General features: G+C 48.3%; 1 protein-coding gene and 1 long non-coding RNA gene across 3 annotated transcripts in view; one reads left to right on the top strand and one right to left on the bottom strand.

The window, feature by feature from the left end:
* Positions 1-24,506, bottom strand: part of LOC144153092 (cell adhesion molecule Dscam1-like) — a 136,308-nt gene extending 111,802 nt beyond the window's left edge. The window contains exons 1-4 of one of the 2 annotated variants that reach the window (XM_077684746.1): positions 24,374-24,506; positions 18,789-19,070; positions 15,818-15,943; positions 14,336-14,497 (exon numbers count right to left, since the gene is read on the bottom strand). In XM_077684746.1, coding sequence (XP_077540872.1) covers positions 14,336-14,497; positions 15,818-15,943; positions 18,789-19,070; positions 24,374-24,491 — 688 coding nt within the window. In that variant the 5' untranslated portion in view covers positions 24,492-24,506. Of the gene's footprint in view, positions 1-1,254; positions 1,811-14,335; positions 14,498-15,817; positions 15,944-18,788; positions 19,071-24,373 lie in introns of those variants that run through there. The other variant, XM_077684744.1, reaches the window with a different exon arrangement.
* The window catches only part of LOC144153101 (uncharacterized), a 201,635-nt gene that overhangs the window by 4,020 nt on the left and 171,322 nt on the right, over positions 1-26,293 (top strand). The gene's annotated exons all lie outside the window — the stretch shown is intronic.

Here is a 26,293-nt window from a genome sequence, read left to right as displayed (position 1 = left end):
CTGACGGCGTGTGTACGCACGCCGACGGCGGCGTCGTGTTCGAGTACGCGTTATCGCCGCGCTCGCCAGCGTTATTTACACGCCTTCGTGTACTACTTGTCAGGCGCTTTCCTCCAACCGCTGTCGCGATCTGTTTCGCGGGTGATACGAACCTTATCAAACACTTGGTCGTCGTCACTCGGAGTTCCAGATAACCCGTCCTGCGGACAGTTCAGGCCTGCAGCCGGGCTATTTCAATCTGGAGAGAAAGTGAACGCTTGTGTTGGCTGCTCGACCTTGAGTTGGCTTCTCCTGAGCGTATGTACTTTTTTAACAGCCGTTTCTCCCCAAGACTCGTGGCGTAGACAAATATTTTTCTGGGGATGTTATACGCCGCCGCTAAAAAAAGAAAAGAAAGATATTGCGCCGCAAAACAATTTCAGCTATCTTTTAGGTTTTAAAAACCGACAGCCATCTTATTTTTGTTTTAAAGGTATGGTATAACGATTCGGTGTGCAAATAGCGTGGGCGAAAAATAGGACGAAAGGCAGGGACCGGAAAGGATGCTGCGCTCAGAAAATTTCGGGGGGTGTTCTGACACCGGAATACCTCCCTGGCTACGCCCCTGGCCATGACGTGAACGATGGGCGTTGGAGCTAATTGTAAATATGTGGCGGTAATTTGCAGTTGTTTGAAGATGAGAAGCCTCAGCTCGGCCCTCTTGGTGTTTTTGCTTCCAGCTCTTTCTGCCCTGGCAGAAAACGTGCTCAGTGTTAAGGTGGCAGAACAGTGCGGGTTGCCGCGCCTGGAGATCTGAAATTTGCGAGGAGCGCAGCGCCGTTTTTCGCGGGCACGTCAGATCCAGTAGCTTGACTTTGGTAACTGATGACCCCGTGCTACTGCATTTGTTCACACTTCAATATCCCCGTCGCAGGCGGGGTAGGTAGGCGGGCAGCACAGCGGGGCTGGACCAACGAGTCCCGACGACATTTTTGTTTTGTCCTTGCCTCGTTTTCACACTGGAACCTCCTCAAGATTATCAGTCATATAGCCCGCGAATGCCCTGTTTTAGATTTTCTGTACCCCCGTCAATAAAGAAACGACAAAAATAAGCACACACACGAGAAATAAACGCGGACTTTGGACGTCACTGAACCAAGGACATCGCATCCCCAGCGGCGGTCAGGACGCCCGGGAGTGGAACGTACGTCAGGAGCAATGTATTGTGGGGTAGAAGCAACACACAGGATGGCGTGGAGTGCGGAGGAGACTTACCGTCTGCGGATGCCCTGTGAGGCAGCACCAGCAGCAGCAGCAGCGCAGGCAGCACTAGCCTAGGCATCGCATGTAGCCCCGCAGGCGTCCCGGTGCCCGACATCTCGGTGTTGACGGGGGAGCCGGCAGCTCCTCGCACGCTGCCGGCACAGGAGAGGAGCGTTAGCTAGGTCCGGCTCGCGCTGTCGTCGTCGTGCTGCTGCGCCGAGTCTGAAACACGGGTCCTCCGAGCAGAGGGGAACAACGACCACCGCACCGATCGTCGTCGCCTCCTCCTCCGTGCCCGCACAAGCATCCGCCGGGAGATCACGATTCCTACGTGGGGTCACGACCACTGGCACATTTCATGATCCGGACGGGCTCTTCCCGGAGTAGCGCGAACCCGAACTCACGTGCACGAGTGTTATCCCGACGCGGCACTTTTCTCTTCCGTTCACCACTGCGGTAGAGAGCGGAGCACGGGTCGACGGGGACGGTGCTGAGGCGGCACTTCCATGGTCGCTGAGGCCGAGCTCGCTGTAGCGCCGACGTCGCCCGAGCGCGGCCCACGGCTGCGGCGGTCCCAGTGGCGCGCCGACGCGCGCTTTCCGCAGGAGCGCGCGCAGCGCCGCCACGTGCTCTTGTTTTTCTTTTTTCGCGTCTTCTCTCCTCCCTGATCCCCTCCCCCGCGTCTCGCGGCAGAAGCACGCGACTGCCAGTCACGTGTGGGTGTGACGTCACCCGCTGTTGTTACTTTTCTCATTCACTTGTGGTTGTTGCGGAGGGTGCAGCGATTGCGAGGTTTCCTCTGGTGGCTCACCACCGCCACCATCGCCAGAGTGGTGCGCGGTTTTCAGACTCGGAGGCTCGATTTTGCGCTCTCCACTGTCGCTCCGTGTAGAGGGAAGTCGCTTTTCTTGCCGCCGGCGCGCCTGTTTCGTGCAACCTTGGAGTCGCCGCGATTCTCGGCGTGGTGGGAGCTCCCGCTGCAACTGAGTCGACGAAGAGAGGGGCGCCTGGTATCCGGAGATTCTTTGCGTGACTTTGCTTGTCTGGGCGACTGGGGCGACTTGTGCCTGTTTCGGCATTTCCGGCTGGCAGGCGATCTGCGTTGGATAAAAGCCGCGTTGAAAGTAAAAAGAAGCAGCCCATCCGAAGTAGAAATTTTCCGGAATTGAACTGATTGTGGTGTGGGTTGTGTCATTAGAGCAGCCAAATATTAAAAATTTGAGCCAAGCTCCTTGTCTTGGAGTCGTTGCGTACTCAACCATAAGCAGCGTGCGAAAACTCCCCAGCAGCCGAATTTGGTTTACGCAATTTTATGGGCTAATGTTATGGCGCCCTAGTTTCTAACGCTATTTTTATAAAGTGCAGTAGGCTCGCGGTAATTCAAACTTGCAGGGATCCCAGGATTTTGTTTAATTTATCAAAAGTTCGAATTATAGGAAGTTATATATATGACTGAGTACAGCATACCAATTCGTGTTGTCACGTTACAGTTTTTAACTTTGAGACCCTCGTCTGTGTAATACTATTACTGTACTACTTTTTTTGGATTGAATAATAAACTGAAACGAAACATTCACATACATTTAGTAATTACAAGATTCACACACAATAGCAAAGCGCTATTCACACTTTGAAAAGGGAATCATGATTGGATGACGGCTTTGTCCTTGCATGAAAGTCCAAAAATTTTTCTTCTCCAATCCACACGCGGCTGTTGTCGCGTGCAGTTTCGCTTCGACGCGTGCATGCAGGTAATAGGCTTTATTCGTGGCTATTAGTAATATAACAACGCAGATGTGCAGCTAAAAGCGGCAAATGCAGCCGATATTTTCCACCAAGGGCAAGCAAAAAGTGCGAATTTACACAATGGAGAAGTTTGAATCAAGCGGTTTTAAAATATATTAAAAACATAGCGGACCAAGTTTCAAAATTTGTTAGAGTTAACCGAAGGTTTGAATTATCGCGAGTATACTGTAGTAAATCTATTTACTCAGTTGAGTTCGTCCTCGTTGCATTGAGCTAGCGCTAGACAGCCAGATGGAAAATGGCGCATACATAACCTCGTAACCTCGCCAACATTGCTTCTTTTGTGCCGATAAGTCGTCCGGCAAACACACTGCGAGGCCTGTCCGCTGTTTGCTCTTCGCTTCCTGCTGCCAAGCAAGCGCGGAAAGTGATACCTGGACAGCACAATAGCCCGCGAGTGCCAGGCGTCGTTGACTGCCCATAGTTCACGCGTGACATCATATCTATGGCCCCTGATGTGAGCTACACTCTCAGCTGACATGTAGTGGCCTATTTTGTCCACGTGGGGTTCGATGGTGTCCTTTCACAAATAGCTTTCGACCTTAATTTCGCTAACCGGACTCGAAGGAGCGCCTTGGCATCGGTTGCGTATGTACCACGTACGTGTCTGTACGTATGTATGTGTTTGTGTGGGGGCAGACACACACTTATATGCCTTTCTATACACTGCCTGGTGGTAACAGAGACTGCAGTCTCTGCTTTTTTTTTTTTTTTTTCCTCGTGCAGCCTTCTTAGACGACCGTGCGCAGTTGCTCGGAAGCGCCACGGTTCCGACGCCGACGTTAGAGCTTGTCGAGTATGTTAGTGAAGACAACCCCAGAATGTTGGAAAAAATAACGTACTTTGCCCAAAAAATGGTCTCTATAAAATGGTTTAATGGCTGACCGGCTACCTTTTCAAGTTGACCAGTCACAAATGAACACCGGTGCGCTTCCATCTTGCCACAGTAGCCGTAATGTGCCATCAAGAACTATGCCCCCTTCCCCCTCGGGCCTGATAAGGTGTCGGCACCCTCCGCCAGACAGTTTCGGGCCCTTTTCCTCCTACCTCCCCCCACCCCTTCAAAGCCTCATCGCATCGCATCGCGTCCCCTCCCCATCAGGGGAAGGCCAGTGCATGTGTGTGTAACTCCAACGTGACCTCGAGAGACAGCTACATTGATAGTGAAGCTTGAACATTACTTAGTCGGGTGTACTACAACTAATTAGTGACGTCTTTCCCAATCCTCTTTTCCATCGGCTACCCACAGGGCTTTTTAGCCTCCTCTCTGCAATAAAGTCATTCATCCATTCACTCGCTCCGTGTTTTTGCCACGCTACAGACTGCAGTCTCTCTCTCTCTCTCTCTCTCTCTCTCTCTCTCTCTCTCTCTCTCTCTCTCTCTCTCTCTCTCTCTCTCTCTCTCTCTCTCTCTCTCTTTCTCTCTCTCTCTCTCTCTTAATGTGTCCGCGATTAATAACATTCAATAAGGCCCTCCATGTTCTGCGACATCAGGGAGAACAGAAACTGCGACTTACAATTTCAGAAACGCGGGCATTTCGCACTGCCGAGGACTTTCGCGCTATTACTGCTGAAGCTACGTCCCTGCGTTGGCGAAAAACTCAAAGCCTGGCTGCGTCATAACCCTGCCCCCCCTTTTCTTTTTCATTTTTTTTTTTTTTTTTCGCGTGAGTACTTCAGGGACGTATCCACAGCTGCTTATCGCACATCTCTACGGCAGCGTGCGCACTGCTAGCGAGGACGTCGGGTGAAAAACCTGCCACCGTATCGTATCCATCGAAGTCTGCAGGTTCACGTTTAGTCCTGCACTCTGCGAGATGCCGTGGAAGGTGCTGCTGCGATCATCTACGACCAGGTCGACAGCCTGGACACCTGCCGCCGTGAGGTCCACTGGAGTGCGCTTTCAAGGCTTGAGCAACAATAATCCCGGGCGGACCTCCCCCTCCTCCTTTTCCTCCCCTTCTCGGGGCGTTCTGGCGACCCTGCGCGTTCCGCGTGACTACGTGGTCCCAGCGCGTGGCTTCCTGGCAGCCAAGAGTGGTCGGGAAAGACGAGGGAAGGAGAAAGCGTGGTTAATCGGCTCAGCCCTGTCCATTTACACCGGCGCCGCTGCCGAACGCGCAAACTATCGCCGCCTTGTAAAACGCGAAGAAAGCCTGATCCTTCAAGCGCGTCTCTTTCTCCTACTAATCCCAGCGTAGTTGGTTTTCCCAGAAAAGGTGATAGAGCACGTTTAAACTTGGAAACCAAGTCTCAAAACTTTATTTATTGTAGCAGCCCTTTTTGTTTTATTTAGCGGCTGCATGCAGTCAGACGAAACGGCAAGTTCTATTATGTGGTTTAACGTTAAATTCGCGGTCCGGGCGGAAACTGATTTGTTCGGAGCCATTTCTTTTGTTTCTTTTTGGCGATCTTTTTCACCGAGAAACACAGTGTAAGAGCGGGATTAGACCACAGCTTTCGCTTCGTTCTGTCGCCATGGGTCACAAGCTATCCGCAACTTTCACGCTCTTGCTTTACAGAGGAATTTACTTGATTTAGTTGTGTAGTGATATTTCCAGTCGTGTTTAATGACTGTTTATGTTGCATGCTCGCATTTATTTCAAGTAATATTTTGCTATCTCCAAATGTTGTTTATCAGGGAGTGTGCACTGTGTAAATTATGAAGACAATAAACATGGGGGGAGCTACTTCGCCAAGGTCGTTAAGTGAAAGTTTGGAAAAGAGAGCTTCCACAGCAAAAACAAAACAAAACAAAAAACCCTGGGTCCATTACTTTCAGCCGATAGAAATTAGCCTGGTGAGCTTTTGGTGGTCGTACAGCCCTTTGAACACTGCGAACGGCGGTAGTCATGAGTAATATTTTCGACAAAGCTTTTTCTCGGACAACCAGAAGTACCACGAAGCCGCCTCACGGCGGCAAAGAGAGGTCTGTGCCCGTGGTTTCTGATAAACTTGAATGGCTGAACAGCGTACCACACGTTGGCGTTAAAATTCGGGAATTCTGTAGGCTGTAGGCGGAGCTACAAAAATAATGATTGGGGCGTAACTGTCTCTAGTGTCACACCTGTCTGCTTTTGAAACGTGCGCGCGAAATTTAGGGCTTTTACAGAGTGGACAGAGCAAAAGAATATTAACATTAGCTAGAACTCATGCAGACCAAACTCATGCAGATTTATACACCCCCCCAACACCCCCCAGAAGGATTTCGACGCCCCCCCCCCAACAACAACAACAAAAAAAATGATTCCACAACCATACGCGCCCCGTTAACAGCCCCCCCCCCCCCCTCCCCAACGAGGTGGGTTTCGGCACCCCCAAAATCGAAATTCTGTATAAACCGTTGCTGAAGTGTGTGCAAGTTACAAGGGGTCACAGAATGTGAAAACGTGTGAAAATGGTATTAAACACGGTAGCGACCTACTGGGCAACAATTCAAGCGGAAATGCTGCAACGTAAACACGCAGTTTTTGTTTGTTAAATGGAATGTTAAAGAAAAGAAGGGGCTAAACAAGTGAATGAGGCAACGGAAGCGTGAATTTCGATCAAGGGGATGTAGCCGATTCTATCAATCAGCGTCCCGACAAAGCAGTGTTCGACGAAACTGCATCTCTCCGATAACAACACGGTGTTCGATAAACTACCCGGGAACGTTTCTCTCCCATCAATTGATTGGGGTGCAGCGGACACGCAAGCAGTAATGAACCAAACCGTCACGAGCTTAATTGCCGCCTCTTCAACCGGACCACGCGAGCAAACGTTTTGTATCAGTACAATATCGTGCGACATGTGCAGTGTGTTCCATCATTGAGTGCGCACGCCTCCCGACGCTTTCCGACGGTTTGAGATACTTCATTAGCAGTCGACCAATTTGTTTCACCGAAGCGTTGCCGTTTCAGGTTTTGTTTGACTTGCTCCTCCGTCTTCGACGTCGATCGAACGCGAAAAACGCGGTTCGCATCTAGTTTGTACAATATCTTACGAGCGCTTGTCGACAAACGATTTCTTTTTTTTCTTTAACGACACGCTGATAATCCCGTTCTCATTACCGCGACGGTGGATCATCTCCTTAGGGGGTCCGAGTTAATGACGTCAGGCGGCATGTCCGACGACACGCGGAAGTGGACATCGGGCCTGGCAGTACGTCGCGAGGTGCACGGAATAACCGAGCCTCGACGACAGGTGGTCACGTAAGCGCAGGATTGTTGTATAGCCGCCGGTTCATTCGCACGTGCGGCAGTGTTCCCCGCGCACCCAATGCCGCCTTCTCCTCCTCTGCCTCCACCGCGGTCTGGTGCACGCATCATCAAAAATGCACGATTCCGCGGATGTCGCCTCCTAATTGACGCCGGATATCGGGGTGGCGACGGTAAGGACACCACGCTGCGAGGTTTGGGGGGCGGGTTCACTCTCCCCCTCCGCGTCGTCGAGCTGCTGCTGCTTCTGCCGAGCTCCGCACTATCGATCGGATGCGTGCGCCGCGAGGGGTTGGCCGGTTCCCTTTCGCTGGTGCGTTGTCATTGTTTCGCCGCTGTCTGTGCAGTTCCGCCCGCGCGCGGCTGTAGTTGCGGCCTTCCCCGGGTTCCGGCCTTTGTTTTGCCTCCCTGGCCGAGCGCTCTCCGCGCCGGGCGTGTCTCTCCCTTTGTCCGCTCTGCTCGTGAAGGAGACTACCCGAGGACGCCTCCGTGGGGAAAAAAACAAACAAAGTTTTTGTTCTAAAATGCCGTGTATTGTTAGAATGGGAGCCTGTACTGATTGCGATTCCCTTGCTCAACGAGGTGGAGTTCGCGAGCAAGTATACCAGTCAGACCTACGGCACTGAACAGCTGCGGTGCGAGTACTAAAAAAAAGCTCAGGGAAATGATGCAAAAGCACTACAATGTTCAGAACTCACAAACGACATCAAATGGAGAGATGCAATTCTCGCAGTAGCATTTGGCGACAGAAAATGCAAAAAGGATTAACATATTTGGGATAAACAGCATCATGACACACTTATAGAAAACTGAATGCAAGGCACGCCATCTCCATTAACGTGAAACTTGAGGAGGAGCGAAGCATGCAGTGTATAAGTGTATTCTTGACGCCTTGGTGTTATTGCCAACGGAGATGAGGCCGTTGGGGGGCATAGAGGTATGCAGCTTTGCTGTAAAAGTCTCTTGTCTTTGAAGCACGAAGCGCTCCAGCGCGAGGCGTAAACGAGTGTCCTGGTGTTTTTTTAGCGCGCGTTACGTTCTAGCGCGAGGCGTAAACGAGTTCCCGGTGGTTTAGTACCGTGACTACATGAAACGACGATTACGACGACGACAGGACACAACAGCCCCAGCCCCTAAGGGGCTTCGCCCCTAAAAACGACTGTATCTATTAAATATATCTGTCTCCAGAATTAAATTCTCGCGTATATAGGCTGTTTATTTTTCATTTATTATTATCGTGTATTTATCTCATCGTATAGCTCACAACGGCTGGAGTTCTCGTTACTCGTCACGTCTGAATTATTGCGTAGCAGTGTTCCGAGTCCCATCGCGCACAGAGGCGGAAAAGCTGCCACCGTTTCGGCAGCACGAACAGAAGGAGAATGAGGTGATCCGGTGTGTGCATAAAAGATGCACTACCGCGAATCCCTTCTTATATCTTCATCTATACGACGAGAATGTTCGCTACGTGCACCGGACCGTAGTCACTTGGGAGTACCGTGTTAGAAGTACCTGACCAAAGATACGCAGCAGGCTTCGTACGGATGGTCGTCGTCCGAACCGAGCCGTCTCCATGTTTTCCGTGAGCGCCCCAGAACAGCGCGAGCATCTCATCAGGAACTGGAGCGCAGCCGCGCAACCTCGGTTCATGCGCTGATTGGCGTATCGAGCGGCCTTCTTCGCGAAGTGTGTGTAAGCGCTGCGCATTGTCTCATGTATGGGAGGGAAGAGGGCGCGACGGAATTGGGTTGTTTTGACTCTGCAGGGCAACGCGGTGTTGCAGCGGTGGTGTGCGCACAGCCCCAAGCCTTCGTCATAACGCGTTGTTTGTCATGCGAGGAGCGCACTGTTAAGCTGTAACGCAGTGAATTCTTTGAATTTATCATGCGCGTATTCTGCCGTGCAGGACGGTTTTGTTTACCTTTAGTGCCGTATTTTTACATTTTTTGCTGATCCAGTGCTGACATTATTTCGGACCTTTCAGACCTGGAAATTAAATGCGATGACCGCGGTACGAATATTCGACAGCCCTTCTCTGGTAAGCAGAAAATGAGTTACAAGAGCCGGTAACATTTCAGAAAAAAAAAATGAATGAAGGAAGGAAGATTCGGCTGTTGTCATATTATTCAAAGTACCTTACAGGCCCAGCCGGGCATTGCGTAAAGGGGGACAAGCAGAGCAAATAATCACAAAATAACAACAAAAGTCGTACAATAACTAGACATATAATACATCAACAAGTCAGTGCACAAGAGCAGACTGTTATACTTGATATATTTTAGGCGCAGCGGTATTCCCACGAGATTGATTTAGAACGCATTCTCGACGCCAACCTGTCGCGCTTTCCTCGTGGTATGTATTCTCTTTTTTCGGTGTTGCTGTTGTCGCCTGCTTTTGTTTTAGGCGATTGCAAGCTCGTTCTCCCAGCAACACTGAGCACTACCGTTATTTATAGAACGTGATCTGGCTTTTCGGTTATATGTTGTCCTATAGTAAAGTAACCGTGTGTTTTGCCTTATCGACGCCTTGCACATGGTCAGCAGCTTGAGTGGTGCAACAACCGTGGTAAGCGCCAGAAAATAAAACGCGACGTAAGCACTGGAGGAATCTAATCGTACGATTAGGAGAGAGATCCTTGAAAGGGGAGTTGTGGAGAAAAGGAAACCAGGCAAGAAAAAAGCCCGGCAAACAAATAGATCGAAGTAAGTAGAACCCGAGAAAAATGTGGCAGGTGTTCAAGCGCATGCATAAAGAAGCGCGGTCTCCGGCCAGCATCGAACGCTTAGGTATTTGAAAGTTACGATGTACGCGCATCGCATAACGGCAACCGAGTGCCGTAGCAGAAACACCTGTAAAGGAATCGATTATAGCTGCAGGAATTCGCCCAATCTCCCCGCCTCCCCCCCACTCCCTCCCGTGGGCTTTGCAAAGCGCTCATTGCGAAGTGGCCCGTGCATTTCGATCGTATATAGCGCCGTGTATGTGTAATGCCCGCATTCGTTCTCAACATCGGTTTTTGACTGCATGATTGCACCGCTCACGAGACCAGTGAACCAAATTGCGAGTGAAGGCGTAAATCCAATGATTTATTGAAGCGAACGCGTCCGTTGTACTGTATACGCCTGGCGTTGTGCATATATACAAGCCGGAACTGCCGCTTGTACTGCTGACATTCTCTGTCCTTGCCTCTGTTTCCATTATTAATTTTTTCTTGTATCTCATGGCTCACTCAGCGGGACCGCGGAGCTAAGTTTGGCGTGGTGTTCTGCGTTGAATTGTTATTATTATTTTTTTTTTGCAGCTTCTCCTGTCAATGCTGGTATTGCTGCGTTCATTATGTATGGCCGAAAACCTGATGCATTGCAATGTAAATGTTTCTTAACAAACATACGCACGCAACAGTGCATACCTACACAGGAAAATTAGTAAAATTTAGAAAAATTGAAATACATAAAAAAAAATGAACGAACCTCACACTAACGCGTAAGATTTGAAGGTATACCGAAGCTGCACGCAACCTTCACAACCAATACGAAGGTTTAAAAGTCCGGGACTTCTGCCGTTTTGCTTCTTCGTCGCTGCCGAAACGACGTTTACTCCATCATTGTTGCTATAATTGTGAGCTTGTTCTTTTTTTTTTTTGCTAGTCTTTGCCGATTTCTCTTAGTCGGTATATACTTGGCTTGACATACGTGTGCCGGGGACGCTGGGCAGTTGCCGCAAGGCACGCGCTCGGCAATTCCTTGGTATTGTTACGTGACAGTCACAGTAGTATTTTTAACTGCGGACACAAAAAATTACGACTTGCTAAACAGCCTCGCTGTTAATAAATAAATTGTGCGTAGATGCAGAACGTTTTAGCCGTTGCACCCTACGGTGCTACTTCTTTGGGGTAGGTGGCGAATTTCAGTAGCGAAGTTTTGAGATATGATAATACGACGTGTGGAAGAACGCCGTCAATGCGAGCGTTGAAAACCTCCTATACAGTCAGGAAAAAAAAAAAGTGCCTGCCGGCGCAGCTGCGAGAAATGAAATCGCGTCGGTGTGAAGAAGGGCGCGCTCACCGTGATGTTTGTTCAGCAGTGTGACGTCGCCGTTTCCTTTGTCGCGTGGCAATGGCAGGCGCGGGTCCTCTTTTGTGGGCGGCAGAATACGTCTTGCTCACTGCAAAAACAGGATCACTAATGGAGCCATGAGGGTATATTGTGAGGTCTGCGTATGCGCGAGTTGCATCAACCCTGTACTAAGTTGCTTGCCGAGGAATATGAAACTACATGCTTCAACTACACGGGTTATATATAGCGTTCCTATATGTCATCGTCAGTTGAACCACTCCTTTGTTTCTATATTTCAGCAACACGTCCCGTTTGTCTTCCGATTTCACTTTCGGTGTATTGTGGGAGGAACTGATATAGTGTTGCGGAGTGTGGATGTTGAACCACGCTAATACGTCGTTTGAACCAACCGTTAAAAATATAGGGTTTAGTTCAGTTTACCTTACTGGAGCCTGTATTTGTAAACCGAGCTTTTCTGGTTCATATTAAACTCCTTCCTACATCCGGGCGTGCTTCTGCTCTTGCATTAACAATAAGGTTGTTTAATTAATAGCTTTCATGTGTTACAAAAAAGAAAGATGTCCCTTACTACGTATCTACTTTGGATTGAAATGTTCGGAAATCTTTGTGACTGTGCAACCTGGCCCTACCCGCGGATAAAATAAAATTCATGTGGTGGTTGGAAGAATGTACACCCCGCTTGTTCACAGTGACCAAAATATACGACAGAACACACACTGGGGTATACGTGTAGGATGCGCTTTTGTTTCAGAGGGCATGGAGGTAATTCCAGTCACTAGTGGGTTTCAGGTTGCATATATACCTTAGGTAGTGTTAAGCAGAAACCCTACATATTTGTCCCGTTTCATGAGTGAGATATGAACATTGATCTATCATCAAATGATGGTCCAACGAACGGGACAATCATTTGGTCATCGCAGAATTGCGACTGTTCGATCGGCAAATGCGAGTTACGGTCATCGTCCTCCTCTTGGGATGATTAAGAAACCACACCGCCTCCCCACTGGAGCGTCAGTGCCGCGTCGAGGGAGGGGGGATGACGGGTCGCGAAGGTCTGTAATGCTTGCAAGGCGTAAAGAGCAGTGGTGGTCATCCCAGGCCTCACAACCCATCATTTCCACACCTTCCCTCCACGGTGCGGTGTCATCCGCCGTTCACTAACACGAGGGCGATTGATGGATCGAGAAGGAGGACGGCAGTCAAGTTTTTTTCCTGTCGACGACAACGAGAGACACGAAATATCCCGCTTAAACGCAGCGTTGGCAGCTTCGCTGTGAAAAAAAAAAAAAAAAAACCTTCAGGGCTACGAGTTTTTGTGTACACCTACGACGGACACAAGATTCTGGCCGATGTAGCGAAATGGCTTTGCCGTAAAGAAGTTCAGTGGAATGCCTCCTGCTATTAAGTATTGATTAACTCCCTCTTGACAACTAGCTTCAATGTGGTCCTAAAAAAGAAAAGGAAAAAAGAAAAACTCGTGTTCAGTACAAATTAATTCAGTGAGAGTCACTGGCGCCAAGATAGCCCTACTGGGAACGTATACTTTCAGTATTCGGCCGTGGATGAATCTTTTAATGAAAAAAAAGCTCTAAATATGCTATGGCGACAAAGAAGGAAGGAAGGAAGTGACACAAAGTGCGGTCTATATAGTGCGCGTACAGCGTCAGAACATTTCCGTGCGAAGCCGATCCATACAGGTGCGCGTTGCGTGCCAACTGATTTTTAATGGATATGTGCGAAAATATTGAAGCGACGGCGCCTTCCCAGCCCGCACCTCGAGCTATTGATTCCGAGCGCGAGACTGGGGTGTTGTCCGTCAGCCTGTACTACATGGTATCAATGCGGGAACGGGCGGTATAGATTATTGCGCGTGCCGGAACTCGGGAAACGGAGCTCGATTTGAGCCGTTGCCGTTTCCGTTTAGTTGCCGCACTTTGCGGCTCGCACGGCGAGTGTTTTTACGGGCAACAGCCGGTGTCAAGCGCCGACACGTAACAGAGAGACTACTTGGCCCAGGCACGCAGTTCATAACGTGGCTACTACTGCCGCGGCTGCTTTAATGATGAAAGAGTTGCGGCGGGCTGCACTTCGTCGACGCTCACGCCACATAGCTGGCCGGGACGGCCATTAGAGGAAAAGTCACTTGGAAAGCTCTGCGGCGAATAGCCATTCGTTGCTGAAAATTGCGGCTTTGTGTGCCACGCAGTTTTCCTCAATATATTGACGGCACACACACAAAAGAATGGAGCTCCTGATCTCTACGTTGCACGCAATTCTAAGCTGTGGTTGATTGCAGCTTAAGGCAAGTCTTGAAACAGGTCTTCAAGCAAGCGTCTTAGTCACGAGTACGGATTCTTGGGCAAGTTGGTGTGGCGATTTTGACGAATTCATAGCGTAAAGAACGAGTACAAAAAATAGGACACACAACACAGCGCTAACTTCCAACCAGGTTGGAAGTTAGCGCTGTGTTGTGTGTCCTCTTTCTTGTACTCGTTTTTTGCGCTATGAATTCGTCAAAATTGTCTTAGTCAGGACGGTTATATTGGTATACTTGGGCTTTGGCTTTGATGAGAAATTTTCTTACCCTGTGATGTGGGATGTTCGCTGGCTTGATTGTCCGGCAGAACTTCGTCGACCGGGCGGGCCCCTGGAACACGTACGTCCCTTGGCTCTCCAGGACGCCGTCGCGTCATCATTGGAGCGGGGACCAGTTATCCGCGGGTCTTGCCGATGACTTGTTCCATGGGCGTCACTTGTCGACTTTAACGTCGCGGAGGGGTGGATTGGGTTGTGAGGCTCGATTTGGGACATGGTTAAGGACAGACGGAGGGTGACTCGGGGGAGTTGAGGGACGCACTCACTCGCTCTTCCACTCATACACATTTGCTCCCTGACAAGGACGAACACACTCACATACACTTTCAGACAGGCCAGTATGCGTATACAGAATCGCACGCAGACCCACTCACGTCCACGTGTTAGCCAATAAGCCCGGCGCTGTTGCGGCCTCACTCACCCCTGACCACGAGCTGGACGTCGGCCGACACGTGTCCGAGTCCGTTGTCGGCTCGGCACCGGTACGTGCCCACGTCCGCCCTGGAGACGCCGTTGAGCTCGATGCTCGACTCTCCGCTGCTCTGCATCCACCGCGGCCCGGGCGGCTCCTCGTCCATGGCGTCTGCGAGCGTGCATAGCGCAAGGAACTAATTGCCCATGATTCTTGTCTGGCATTCACGCGCCTTTTTAAAGACGATAGTCTTTCTTGGGCTACTTAAACCCAGAAATTTTGGTCTGTCTGTATGTCTGTCCGTCTGTCTGTCTGTGACTCGATTCAGCCACCCGGCCAAAGCAAAACAATGCCTGCGCAATAGTCTTATATAGTCACAGCTAAATGTGCCCATCTAATTCCGGTGTAATGTTCATACTTGTCAATATTGTTGAAGAACAACAAGACATTACGCATATATAAGACAACAAATTAATACAGAAGTGATATTTGCAGTGTTCCTTTATAAAAAATCAGACATGCTTGACTTTTCCGAAATTAAATACTTCATCAACTGCAGAAAAAGAATTCACTCCGCCGTCGCCTGCTGTCGCCCGCGCCACTACAGCTTCTGACGCCATTTTAAGAAATCAACCGGCAACAGTTACACAAGGTTCCACTGATAGGTTCCACGTTCTGCTGCAACGCACGTGGAGTAGGGAAACGCGGTTCTATAAACGTTGAAGTAGGGCGTCTCGATTAACGCGCGTCTTCGCCGTACGGCAGCGTTCGCATCGAGACAACCGGTTTGGAGCAGTGGAACGAGGGAAATTTAAAATGATTTAAGCAAACCTTTGGCGTCTTTACCTTGGGAGAAGCGCGACGCAAGAGAAACAACATGAGAGGTGAGCGGGAAAGCGAAGGGAGGCATTAACTTCGCAAAAGCCGATAGAGACTATCGTCTTTTGACGGCATTTGCAACGCAAGGAGCAGATACGCGGCCAATTTTTTTTAAAGTGCAGCTTGGTAGCTCTTTCCTTGGTCGTAGTTTGGTGTGACGCGCTCAGCACGCGAAATATGACCAACACTCCTTTTTCTGATCTCACGGCTTAAATAACTCCCATGATTTAAGTGAACTAAGCGGGAAAAATAAAATAAAAATTGACATCTCGGGCTGATATAGCGTTCTAGTGTTGCCATATTGTCATGCCGGTGCCTCCCTCGTGCCGAGGAAAATTTTCGATGTTTATTGTGAGATGCTTCTAAAACTTGAGTAAGTTTGTTATTTAGTGAAATTATTGTTTGTTCCATTTAGCAAAGGTGCAAATTCTCGTCGCATACGCGTCCATTTTCGATGCGTCAATGCAGCCGTAAGGAATGTAGGTAGCATGCCCCAGCGTTATGTTGTGCCTTAGGGCAGTCGCCATCCACCAGTATTGCTTCCCGCATTGCGCAGCTGCATTGCCAGGAAGCGTGCTAGTGTTCGTCGGAATCGACTGCAGCCGTACTTACCTCCAGTAATCCTGAACCACGTGACCCTCGCGGCAGGGAAGCTAACGACGTCGCAGCGAAGCGTCGCGACGTCGCCGAGGGCCACGACGACTTCTTTCGCGGGCTCCTTGAGCCAGTGTGGCCGGCCTGCAAGCACGCCATGTTGACATGAGACCACTGCTTGTGCAGCACCTATTTACGCAGAGCAGGGCGTGTTTTCAATACAGTCTGTGCGAAAGTACGGGTCCGGTTTGGGTAGGCGAGTTAATAGATTTTTGCTGTAACGTGGAAGATATATTTACGCGTGTTTTCTTTAAAGATCTTCTACAGGGGAAAGCCACTAAGTTCGTGCGAAGCCACTCACTGCCCCAGCGGGTATGTGTAGCTCCCTAGCCCTTTCGAGTGCAAAGCTGCCTGTCACAGAGGGGCGTTTGAAGCATTTTTCTTATTTAAAACAGTCAACGGTGAGTTGGATTTTTCCGAGACGTAAATAAACTTGATTGGTGCACTTTCGCATTCGATCATTCGCTCTTCTCGGAAGTTCCGCCCCACAGCGCAAAAAAAAAAAAAAAAGAAAACGACACATGCAGAGTACGTGCGTGCGTGCGTAAGCGAGAGATAGAGAATACGATCCAGAGAGTTTTGAGGAACACTTCAAGGAAGCGGGAAAATTGAGATACACCCTTTAACTTCTACTTTCTCGGCAATGACACATCACTTCTCGTCGGGCAACCGTCCGGTTGTGTGTGCGCTCAGTGCCAAATATTTCGTACTGCCCTTGGATCTTTCACATTTTTTTCCGTGCACCGTGGCGTGTGCAGACTATTTTTTAGTTCATAAAATTATACCTTTTGTTGTGTTTTGCACCGCTGTGAGGGTATACGATTGCGTGCCCAGACTTTATACGAGAGAATGGACACACAACCGATCTTTGTGGAGTGCTAGGACACAAGGGACAAGCGAGTGGGACAACACAATGCGCTTTGTGTTGTCCCACTCGCTTGTCCCTTGTGTCCTAGCGCTTCAAGATTCCGTCATGTCATACCAACAGGCCCAAAGCAGCACCCTTTGTGGAGTGTACACTCCCTGTCCGAAATGAAAGGGCATCACTTAAAACACGTTGAACCGAAATGCTTTCTCTTATAGGGCCGGAGAACGTTTGAAAGAGGAATCTTTAGATCTACCAGCTATAAGTATGCTGCCGAGAGAAATGCTTGCATACAGGACAGTGAACCGCCCGCAGCATACTTTTAAGTGTACACGAGATGAAAAGATGTATTTAAAAACTTTTCCCCGTCTAAAACAATAATAAAATGTAGTCTTTTCTAATCCTTTATGCGGTTTTCTAGTGACGCATTGAAACTTACGGAGCTGGTTTTGTAAGTATGGTAGTGTCACGCTTAGACACTGCAAGGCGTCACCTTTGAGACATCAGAAAGTTTAGCGCCAGATTAAAATTATTCTGCCAATTTATTTAGCCATTCCCTGTGGTTCTCGGGATTTCGTATGAGCTAAAAAACGCACTTTTTACGGAAATCGCTTGTCTGCCCCTTCAATAATCATGAAGCCCAAGACGACACGCGCTCAATGTTAACATCGCGTAAAGCAGCCTGCCTGCCTGCATGCATGCTCAGTAGGGCAAGGCTCGATGGCAGTGAAGCCGACGGCGTGGGCGGCGGCATGCCATTGCCCGTGGCGAGCTGGATGGGTGCGTGAACCCCCCGATGGCCTGATCGAAACCCTGAGATGGCGCCGTCTCGTTCCCGGCAGATTGGGCGTGCGTACACCTGAAGCTTCGCTTCTGGTGCCAGAATCGATGGCGCCGGCGGCCGCCGCGCTGAGAGGTGACTCACACAAGTAGGGAAGGGATTGGAGGCCCGACGCCAACTGTCTACCAGCAGTAACGACGCGCTGTTTTCGCTTCCGTGGGCGGTGACTCAGAGAAAGGCCGCCGGCGAGCTTCGGGGCGGGACGAGTACTGTTGTTTGCGATTATGGGTTAGATCTACTCCCATTTATGCCATGAGCCGTACTCGGGACAACGCTCATGGGAATGCCGCAGAAATGGCTGTCAATGAAGTTACACCATCTATGTCGAATCGCAGGGAACGAAAAGGGCGGGGACGAGCTGTGGTCGTTGAAGGCGTATTCTTCATTAATGGGCATAATTGTAGGAACCTACTTTTTGTTTTGATGCTAAAAAATGCCGGAATGAGGCTCCTGCTTGGGAGTACAGCTGTGATACATTGTAATGCGTGTCACTAAGTGTCAAAATTGAACTGGATATTAAAGTTCAGTCATTTGAAATTTTCACCGAAATCGCGGTGCAAACGTTCTCAAAATCGATGTATCAAATATAGGATGGCATACAATGATAGCCGTGCATGCACTGTGCTGTAGGAGTGATTTAACCGGCACTTTCATTTAGCACACTGAAAAAATGGGTCCGGTATGGAGCTCCAAACAAGGACAGTTAGGACAGTTTGTGAATGTTTACGCACAAACGTTCCAGCGTTAATTGTGCTTCTACTCACGCGCAGTCGAGCGAACCTGGGACTTCCTTTGCAGTCTGCCATCTTTAATATGGCCCGTCATGACGGCATTTTTGTAAGTTCTCACTGATACATGCGTATAGCCACGGACTATAACCCCCTCCAAAAAATTTTCCAGGCAGTACGTGAGCCAGACTTGGTACTTTCAGCAAATCTCCTTCCTTTCAGTAACCCATAACCCCCTCCGGAATTTTTTTTTTTTGGTTACTGCTCTGCGTATAGCTCTATGCCATTTCGTGAAAAATTGTGCGATTCGCTAACGGGATAATGATATTTGTAAAGCGCAGTCAGAGTCGTCCTCACGCCCACGGTCATTTCTGAATTTCTTTCCGTGATGCAAGCGGCAAGACACGTTTCGAAGACACTACACCACTACATTAATGTGTCGGCTGTTTAGTCAAGCGCTTAACTGCTCGGGCGAGTGTATCCCCCCCTGCTGACCTTGGACGCTGAGCTGCGCCGTGACGCTGTCCTGTCCGAGGGCGTTCCGGCCGACGCAGGTGTAGTTGCCGGTGTCGAAGACGGTGGCGTTCCTGACGAGCAGGATGGACGTGGTGGGCAGCGAGTGGATGGCCACCCGGTGGCCGTTGGCCAGCAGGGGCTGGCCGTCCTTGCGCCACGAGAAGTCCACGTCGTCGCCGCTCTGCACGGCGCACATGGTCTGCACGTTGTCGCCCGCCGACACCGACCGCGGGAAGTGCATAGGCTGCAACCGCACGGGCTCTGCGCAGTGCATCAATCGGGCACACGGTCACACTCGCGGTGAACTTCTCGCGCGACCTGGAGCGGCTACTGAATCCACCGAAGCCTGACATAATTTGACATAGAGGGAGTGTGTTCAATAAGACCGGTGAAACACAACAGCTACTGGCTGAACCCAGTGTGCCTCATAGGTACAAAAGCGAGAGCGCTCCGCAGCGAAGCCAGGTGATGCGGGATGAACATTGGAACGCCAACAACCCGCCACCGATAAAAGAAATTCTGCACATATTAGTGAAATTCACCTTTAGAATTTGCCCGCAGGATGGCCATCTACCCGGCAACGACACGCTCGGCGTTTCCAGTAATGACCTCGCCGTGACATGTGCGTGGTTGTACGGTGTATGTAGGCATTTACACGGATTTACTATGTCTATCGTGAGTGTGCGAGCCGCTTTGTCAAATGTAAGGGATAATTTAAACGCATACTCGCGCCCGTGCGCATTATTCTGTGCGCCAGCAAACATAGGAGGGAAGTGAGAAGAAAGCACAGAGAAAGAAAGTGAAGATGCACTGGGGGAGGGAATATTTGTATCTTACTCTTGACCTCCACAGGACATACCGCAAGAAGATGAACTGCAAGGGTAGACAGTTGCAATATTAACCGCCACCTTCTGTCGCCAGTTCTACCCTGACAAGCGCATGATACGTTATGTGCAAGAATGTCTTTATAATAATAACAGTATAATATTCAGGGCTTTTTTCGGTTCCCGGCCGCGGCGGCCGCTTTTCTGGTGGACGCGAAAAGCGAAAACGCCCGTGTGTTCGAGATTTCGGCGCACGTTAAAGATCCCCGGGTGTTGAAAGTTAAGCCAGAGCCCTACAATACGGTACGCCTGATCGCCTGCGTAGCATTAAATAAATAAATAAATAAATAAATAAATAAATAAATAAATAAATAAATAAATGAATGAAACTTTATTGGCACAAGGATGGCGACTCGGCCTATGTGGGGGCGGGTGGGGAGGGCGGTGTCAGTTCGGGAAAACTACATTCTCAGATGAACGCCAGTAGCGAGAGCGAAGCCCCACAAGGAGGCATACACCTGCTTGGCTGTGGCTGCGGGTGGGTAGAGCCAGTCCGTCAAACACGTAATGCTGCTGTGTTTGCAAGACGTGCGCTCTGCATGCAGACCCGGACACGTCCAAATAAATAAATAAATAAATAAATAAATAAATAAATAAATAAATAAATAAATAAATAAATAAATAAATAAATAAATAAATAAATAAATAAATAAATAAATAAATAAATAAATAAATAAATAAATAAATAAATAAATAAATAAATAAATAAATAAATAAATAAATAAATAAATAAATAAATAAATAAATAAATAAATAAATAAATAAATAAATAAATAAATAAATAAATAAATAAATAAATAAATAAATAAATAAATAAATAAATAAATAAATAAATAAATAAATAAATAAATAAATAAATAAATAAATAAATAAATAAATAAATAAATAAATAAATAAATAAATAAATAAATAAATAAATAAATAAATAAATAAATAAATAAATAAATAAATAAATAAATAAATAAACAAACAAACAAACAAACAAACAAACAAACAAACAAACAAACAAACAAACAAACAAACAAACAAACAAACAAACAAACAAACAAACAAACAAACAAACAAACAAACAAACAAACAAACAAACAAACAAACAAACAAACAAACAAACAAACAAACAAACAAACAAACAAACAAACAAATAAATAAATAAATAAATAAATAAATAAATAAATAAATAAATAAATAAATAAATAAATAAATAAATAAATAAATAAATAAATAAATAAATAAATAAATAAATAAATAAATAAATAAATAAATAAATAAATAAATAAATAAATAAATAAATAAATAAATAAATAAATAAATAAATAAATAAATAAATAAATAAATATTCACGACCTTTTTTAGTATTTTTTAATGTGAAGGACTGTTGGCGAATCCTGCTGTGGTCTCCGACAGAAATGACTTCACGAGACACATTGTTGCTAGGAATGTCTGTGCAGTTCAGGGAAGCCGCAGTGACAGCAGAATCAATGAATTTCGCAACGAAATAGCGACTGTTATGAGCAGCGAATGTCCTCAAATAAGGGGCAAGAGAGGCAGTACGAGAACTCACAGCAAGTGGGCGCCTCAAAGTGTCTGAGACACTTTGAGGCAATCTTTGTCACGGTGGCCTACGTGTCGCCAAACTACCTTGGGGACGCAACCGCAAAATATATCCCGGGAAGACTGTGCAGAAATGCACTTTATTTGTACGTAAGCTCCCGAAAAATTTCTGCCCACTACCATGACGGATTTTAAGAGCAATCAACCACGTCCAATTTCTTAAATCCCGAGTTGCGATTTTGTTTGCTGCAGTGAAGTGTACACGTAAAGCAATTCTGAATCTTCGGAGCGGTGCAAATTTGGCTATGGGGCTATGACCGTAGTTTCTAAGTGAAACTGTTTCTCGCCGAACAGACTAGCGACTGGCCGTGCTAAGAGGAACCCCACCCTATCTTCGCGCAGTGCGTACGTGGAGCACGTCTAACGTCACACAAGGTCTTACTGGAGTGCACATGACAAGAGAACAGTGGATACCGTCACACAAAAAAGTTGGCAGGCTTTGGCACGTCGCTTGTGTTGAAGCTAAATCGAAAGGCGGGAGAGCTGGTTGTTCGTTTGCAATATTTTCAGCGTACCAATGAACGGCACAAAAAAGTATTTCTACAGCAGGAGCGCTATCTTCAAATCTGATAGTGCCTGAGAGCAACGCGTCGCTATTTACCTTTGCTGCCGCACATTTTCGGTGCGTCGTTCGTGTTTTGCTGTAGTTGCAAACGTATAGGCCAAGCTGGAGAGTACCGTACAGGATAGAACACGGGAGACGTAACATCGATGCTTAGGTAGAAAGGGCTGTGGGAGCATCCTTCACCATTTTTAACACTTTTTGTCGTCGTCTGTTATAGACCCGAGTCTGGACACATGAAGTTAACAGACGTAAAATTTATGTGACAATAGTTGACACACTCAGTGAAATAGGACACACGCTGACTTGTTCCGTCAGCTGATGTGTCTGTTAAAAAAAATATGGCTGTGAAAGCCACTTCTTGTTATTCAATAAAAGCTTCCAAGGGATAGTCAAAAGCACAACCACGCTTTCCCGTTTTCGTCCGTCCGTTTCGTCCTTTTTGTACGTCGGAAATTACCAACATTCAAAAGTGATGGGTGTTCTTGACGAACATGTTATAAAAACCCGTCGTCTGTCGCAAAAGGCCGGAAAGAAAAAGAGGTTCAGTAAAGAAAAATAAAGCGGTCGGTAGTGGGAGTCGAGCCCTGCTTTCATGAGCTGCAGACAGGTGCGCTAGCGACTGGCCAAGCAGTCATAGTTCGGTTTTACGGCTTCAGAGTTCGCTCACTCGCGCACGCACAGACACAGACCAAAAAAAGAAAGCTGTCAGAAAAGCAAAAATCGCGTCACAGCGTTAGCTGCACCCTCCTTACTTGTTTTTGATGGGGATGGACGTATTTGCTGCGTGGCGCGCATATTGATTTGTCAGTGACAGATGTTAACGATCGTCTTCTCTTGCTCGTCGGTGCCCTGGCAGTGTTCATCGAGCGCCTCGCAAAGTGGTAACTTCGCTTAACAACGGCGTATTTAACCATTTCGCAAAATGAGTTCCCTCGTCGTTCGATACGTCAATGGTGTTCACAACCGAGCCACAGGGACGCGCCCAGCCACAGTCGTCGTGGCCTCGATGGTAATTTTGTGCTAAAAATATCCGGGCCATCTCCACACATGTGAAACCTTGGGAGGGGCGAAGCATGCAGTGTATAAGTGTATTCTTGGCGCTTTGGCGTTTTTGCCAACGGAGATGAAACCGTTGCGAGGTAGAGGTATACAGCTTTGCTGTAAAAATCTCTTGTCTTTGAATCACGAAGCTCTCTAGCGCGAGGCGTAAACGAGTGTCCCGGTGTTTTTTTTTTTAGTACGCGTTACGATCTTGCGCGAGGCGAGTTTTCCGGCGTTTTAGTACCGTGACTACAGGAGGCGACGATTACGACAACGACAGGAGACGCCTACAGCCCCAGCCCCTAAGGGGCGTCGCCCGCGATACAAAATACGTGTTAAAGAACTTAACCTCAAAGACCTTCAATAATGTCCCGAGCAAATGCTCCTGCATCTAACGCTTGGTATTTTTCAAAACTGCTGCGTCATTCCTATGTTGGCGGAAGAGCGGAGCAAAATATTTTCATCTAATATTGCTTCGAACGTTAGTGATACGTTCTAAATTCGATGCAGTGCCACACGGCAGCTTTCAAATAACACTTGAGCTCTTTGAAGTGCGCCACTGGATGGACAAATGGTTGCGAGGCCTTCGGAATGACTTTTACACGGCCATGTAGCACAGCTATAGACTAGTTTGAATCCCGGCCATTTTGCTAATCCTATAGTCAGGGCGCATTATAAGTCCATCCAGCCCCTTACTAACGAAAAATTAAAACCACTTTCTGAAGAGAAAGATGGTTCGAACGCGAAGCTTTCTCCCACACAATCCGAGTCAAAGTCAAAGTCCAAAATCCTAACTGCTTCGGCCGTGTCGCAATGGCACAATCGAAAAGACGCCGGCTTTTCATAACGTGAGGGATCCAGGTTTAATTCCCGTCACGGGAAGCGATTTTTTTGGGGGTGGGGAATGGGGAGGTGCGAAGTTCCTTAGGGGCTGGGGCTGTTGGCGTCTCCTGTCGTCGTCGTCGTCGTCGTAATCGTCTTCCCGTGTAGTCACGGTACTAATGCACCGGAAAACTCGCCTCGCGCTAGATCGTAACGCGTACTAAAAAAAAAAAACACCGGGACACTCGTTTACGCCTCGCGCTGGAGCGCTCCGTAACACGTAAAAAAAGAAAAGCACCGGTACACTCGTTTAGGCCTCGCGCTAGAGAGCTTCTTGCTTCAAAGGCAGGATACTTTTACAGCAAAGCTGTGTACCCCTACCTCCCAACGGTTTCATCTCCGTTGGCAAAAACGCCAAGGCGCCGAGAATACACTGATACATGCCATTCCTCAGGTTTCAGGTTAGTGGAGATGGCCCGGGATCTTTTCTTGAGGCGCTTGATGTGCCTTCATTTATCATCATCATCGTTTTGTGATGCCAGTTGTGTACAGTTGGCTTTCCTGCAGTGCATTTTGGCGAGATCACGACGCAAGTGAGGCCTAGAAAGCTTCACGTGAAACATAAACCGCGGTGTGCTTACCTAGCGCAAACACGTGACGGTTCTGTAGGAGCGCTGTAATCCATGCCAAGAGCAGAGCCGGCGGTCTTCGCCATCGCGCCGCGGCGTCCCTGCTCGAGGCGGCGTTCGGGAGGAGCATTCCGGCACTCTTCTAACCCGCGAGCATTATCCTCTCATACCGGCTCGTTGCACGTCCACCGCTGCTTCCCGTTTCTCGTGGGGAAGCAATCCAAACGCTTCCGCGGAAGGAACCAACCCGGTGCGCTTCCGGTTACGCCATGAGGAGTGGCCCAGGAATGCGCTGCGTCCGTCCGAAGATGGCTGCTCCCGCGGACTGAGGCGCCAGGGTCCCGACCTCTGTGTGTGTTTAGTGGCCCAAGCTCCTTTCTTCCCCAGTATAGGGTCTGTGCGTTCGTCTGTGCGCGTCCTTTCCTCCCCTCCCCCCTTTTCCTCCCATTAGTTTTCCCCGGGGTTAATCTCGACGCCAGGCCACGCCCTCGCCTCTCGTTAACTAGTGCCCTCTCTTTCCCCTCGGCGATTGTGACCCCTCTCTTCCCGATTAGGAAACACCATTGGTTCGAGGCTTCGGCCGCCAGGCGGAGGCGTTTCCTGCCTGGATGTTACCAGCAGCGCGTTGCTTCCCCAGTCTTCCACGCCGCTGCGGATGCCGGGGATGAGGATGCCGAGTCTTTCCCCTGCGCAACTTCTCAAGCAGAGATGCTTGAGCTGCTTCGCTGAACGTGCGCGCTTCTCCGTACGTGCAACCGAGAATGTTCTATTGGCGCACTTTCGAACTGATTCAACATTATCCTTGGAATTCGGCTGGCCGGCCTGTGCGTCTTGTGGGACTGCCGGAACGTCCCAGTGGGTTGTTGTCCCTGTCACTCTTCAAACTGGAACAGCAGTGAACGTCGCCATTGTAATTCGGCTGTCGTTTGCGTTCGCGAAGATTTGATGCTTCTACAAGTGGTTTTCTTATTGCTGGCCAAAAGATAGTGCGAGTTTAGGCTTCTTTATTACTAGAAAACACTACTGCCGCAGCAAATTTGTGTTCTGCTTGCTGCTGCAACAATGGAAGGCCTTAAAGTTAGAACACCTACGTGTTTTTCTTTCCCGGCGCGAATAACTTTACGAACTGGATGCTTCTTTTGCTTGTGATTTTTGATTGGCTGGCTGCCTTGCTCGCAAAAAAAAAAAAAGAAATCTATCCGGGTACCAGGCATGTAACTGAAGGTATGAATATATCATCGCATGGCTCGCGTATGGTTCAAACGGGGTAAAAACTACGCCCTCCGCTGATTCATGGCGGCGTCTCTTACACGGCATAGGCGCACGTTTTTTTTTTTTTTTTTTCTTTCTGGGCCCAATGCGAGACTTAGTTGCGCAAGTTACTCCCGCCTCGGCGCGCTCATCAATATTTCATTGCCTCGGCACCGGCCCTTTCCACGCATCGATTCTTGTATGTGCTCTGCAACATTTTTCGACGGCGAAATTGAAGGTTGCGCGACTGTATTATTACTATATGACCTTTTGAAAAGCAAGGACTGGTTCTTCTTTTGTAGTTTTCTTTTATCCCGCCAATCTTTTTGTTTTGCACTTGCTCCTGCCAAAAAGTTTGCCAGCTGAGACCATTCTTTAAACAACCTCCAAGTGCGTCGAATTCTTTTAGACAGCTTTTTTTCGGTGTGTTTTAATAAAGCGTGAATATTTTAATTGCAGCTGAATCTTTGCCAACCGATATCTTATTTTTGAAAAAGCCATAAGCGGTCAACATTGATTTCCTATAGACAGGAGGTGGTGTCACGGGATAATCACGAACCAAGAGGAATATTTCTTGACCAGTACAGAACAACGGTGCAGCTTTCCCTTGCCGGCATATAGGCGGAAGTTGGGTGTTTGCTTTTTTTTCCTTTGAGAGGCGAGCTTGACCTATCTATGTTA

The sequence above is a fragment of the Haemaphysalis longicornis genome, unplaced genomic scaffold (assembly GCF_048455015.1).
Source record: "Haemaphysalis longicornis isolate Haplotype H1 unplaced genomic scaffold, Haemaphysalis longicornis Haplotype H1 scaffold_9, whole genome shotgun sequence".
Taxonomy (NCBI): domain Eukaryota; kingdom Metazoa; phylum Arthropoda; class Arachnida; order Ixodida; family Ixodidae; genus Haemaphysalis; species Haemaphysalis longicornis.
This window is presented reverse-complemented; position numbering and strand designations above follow the sequence as displayed.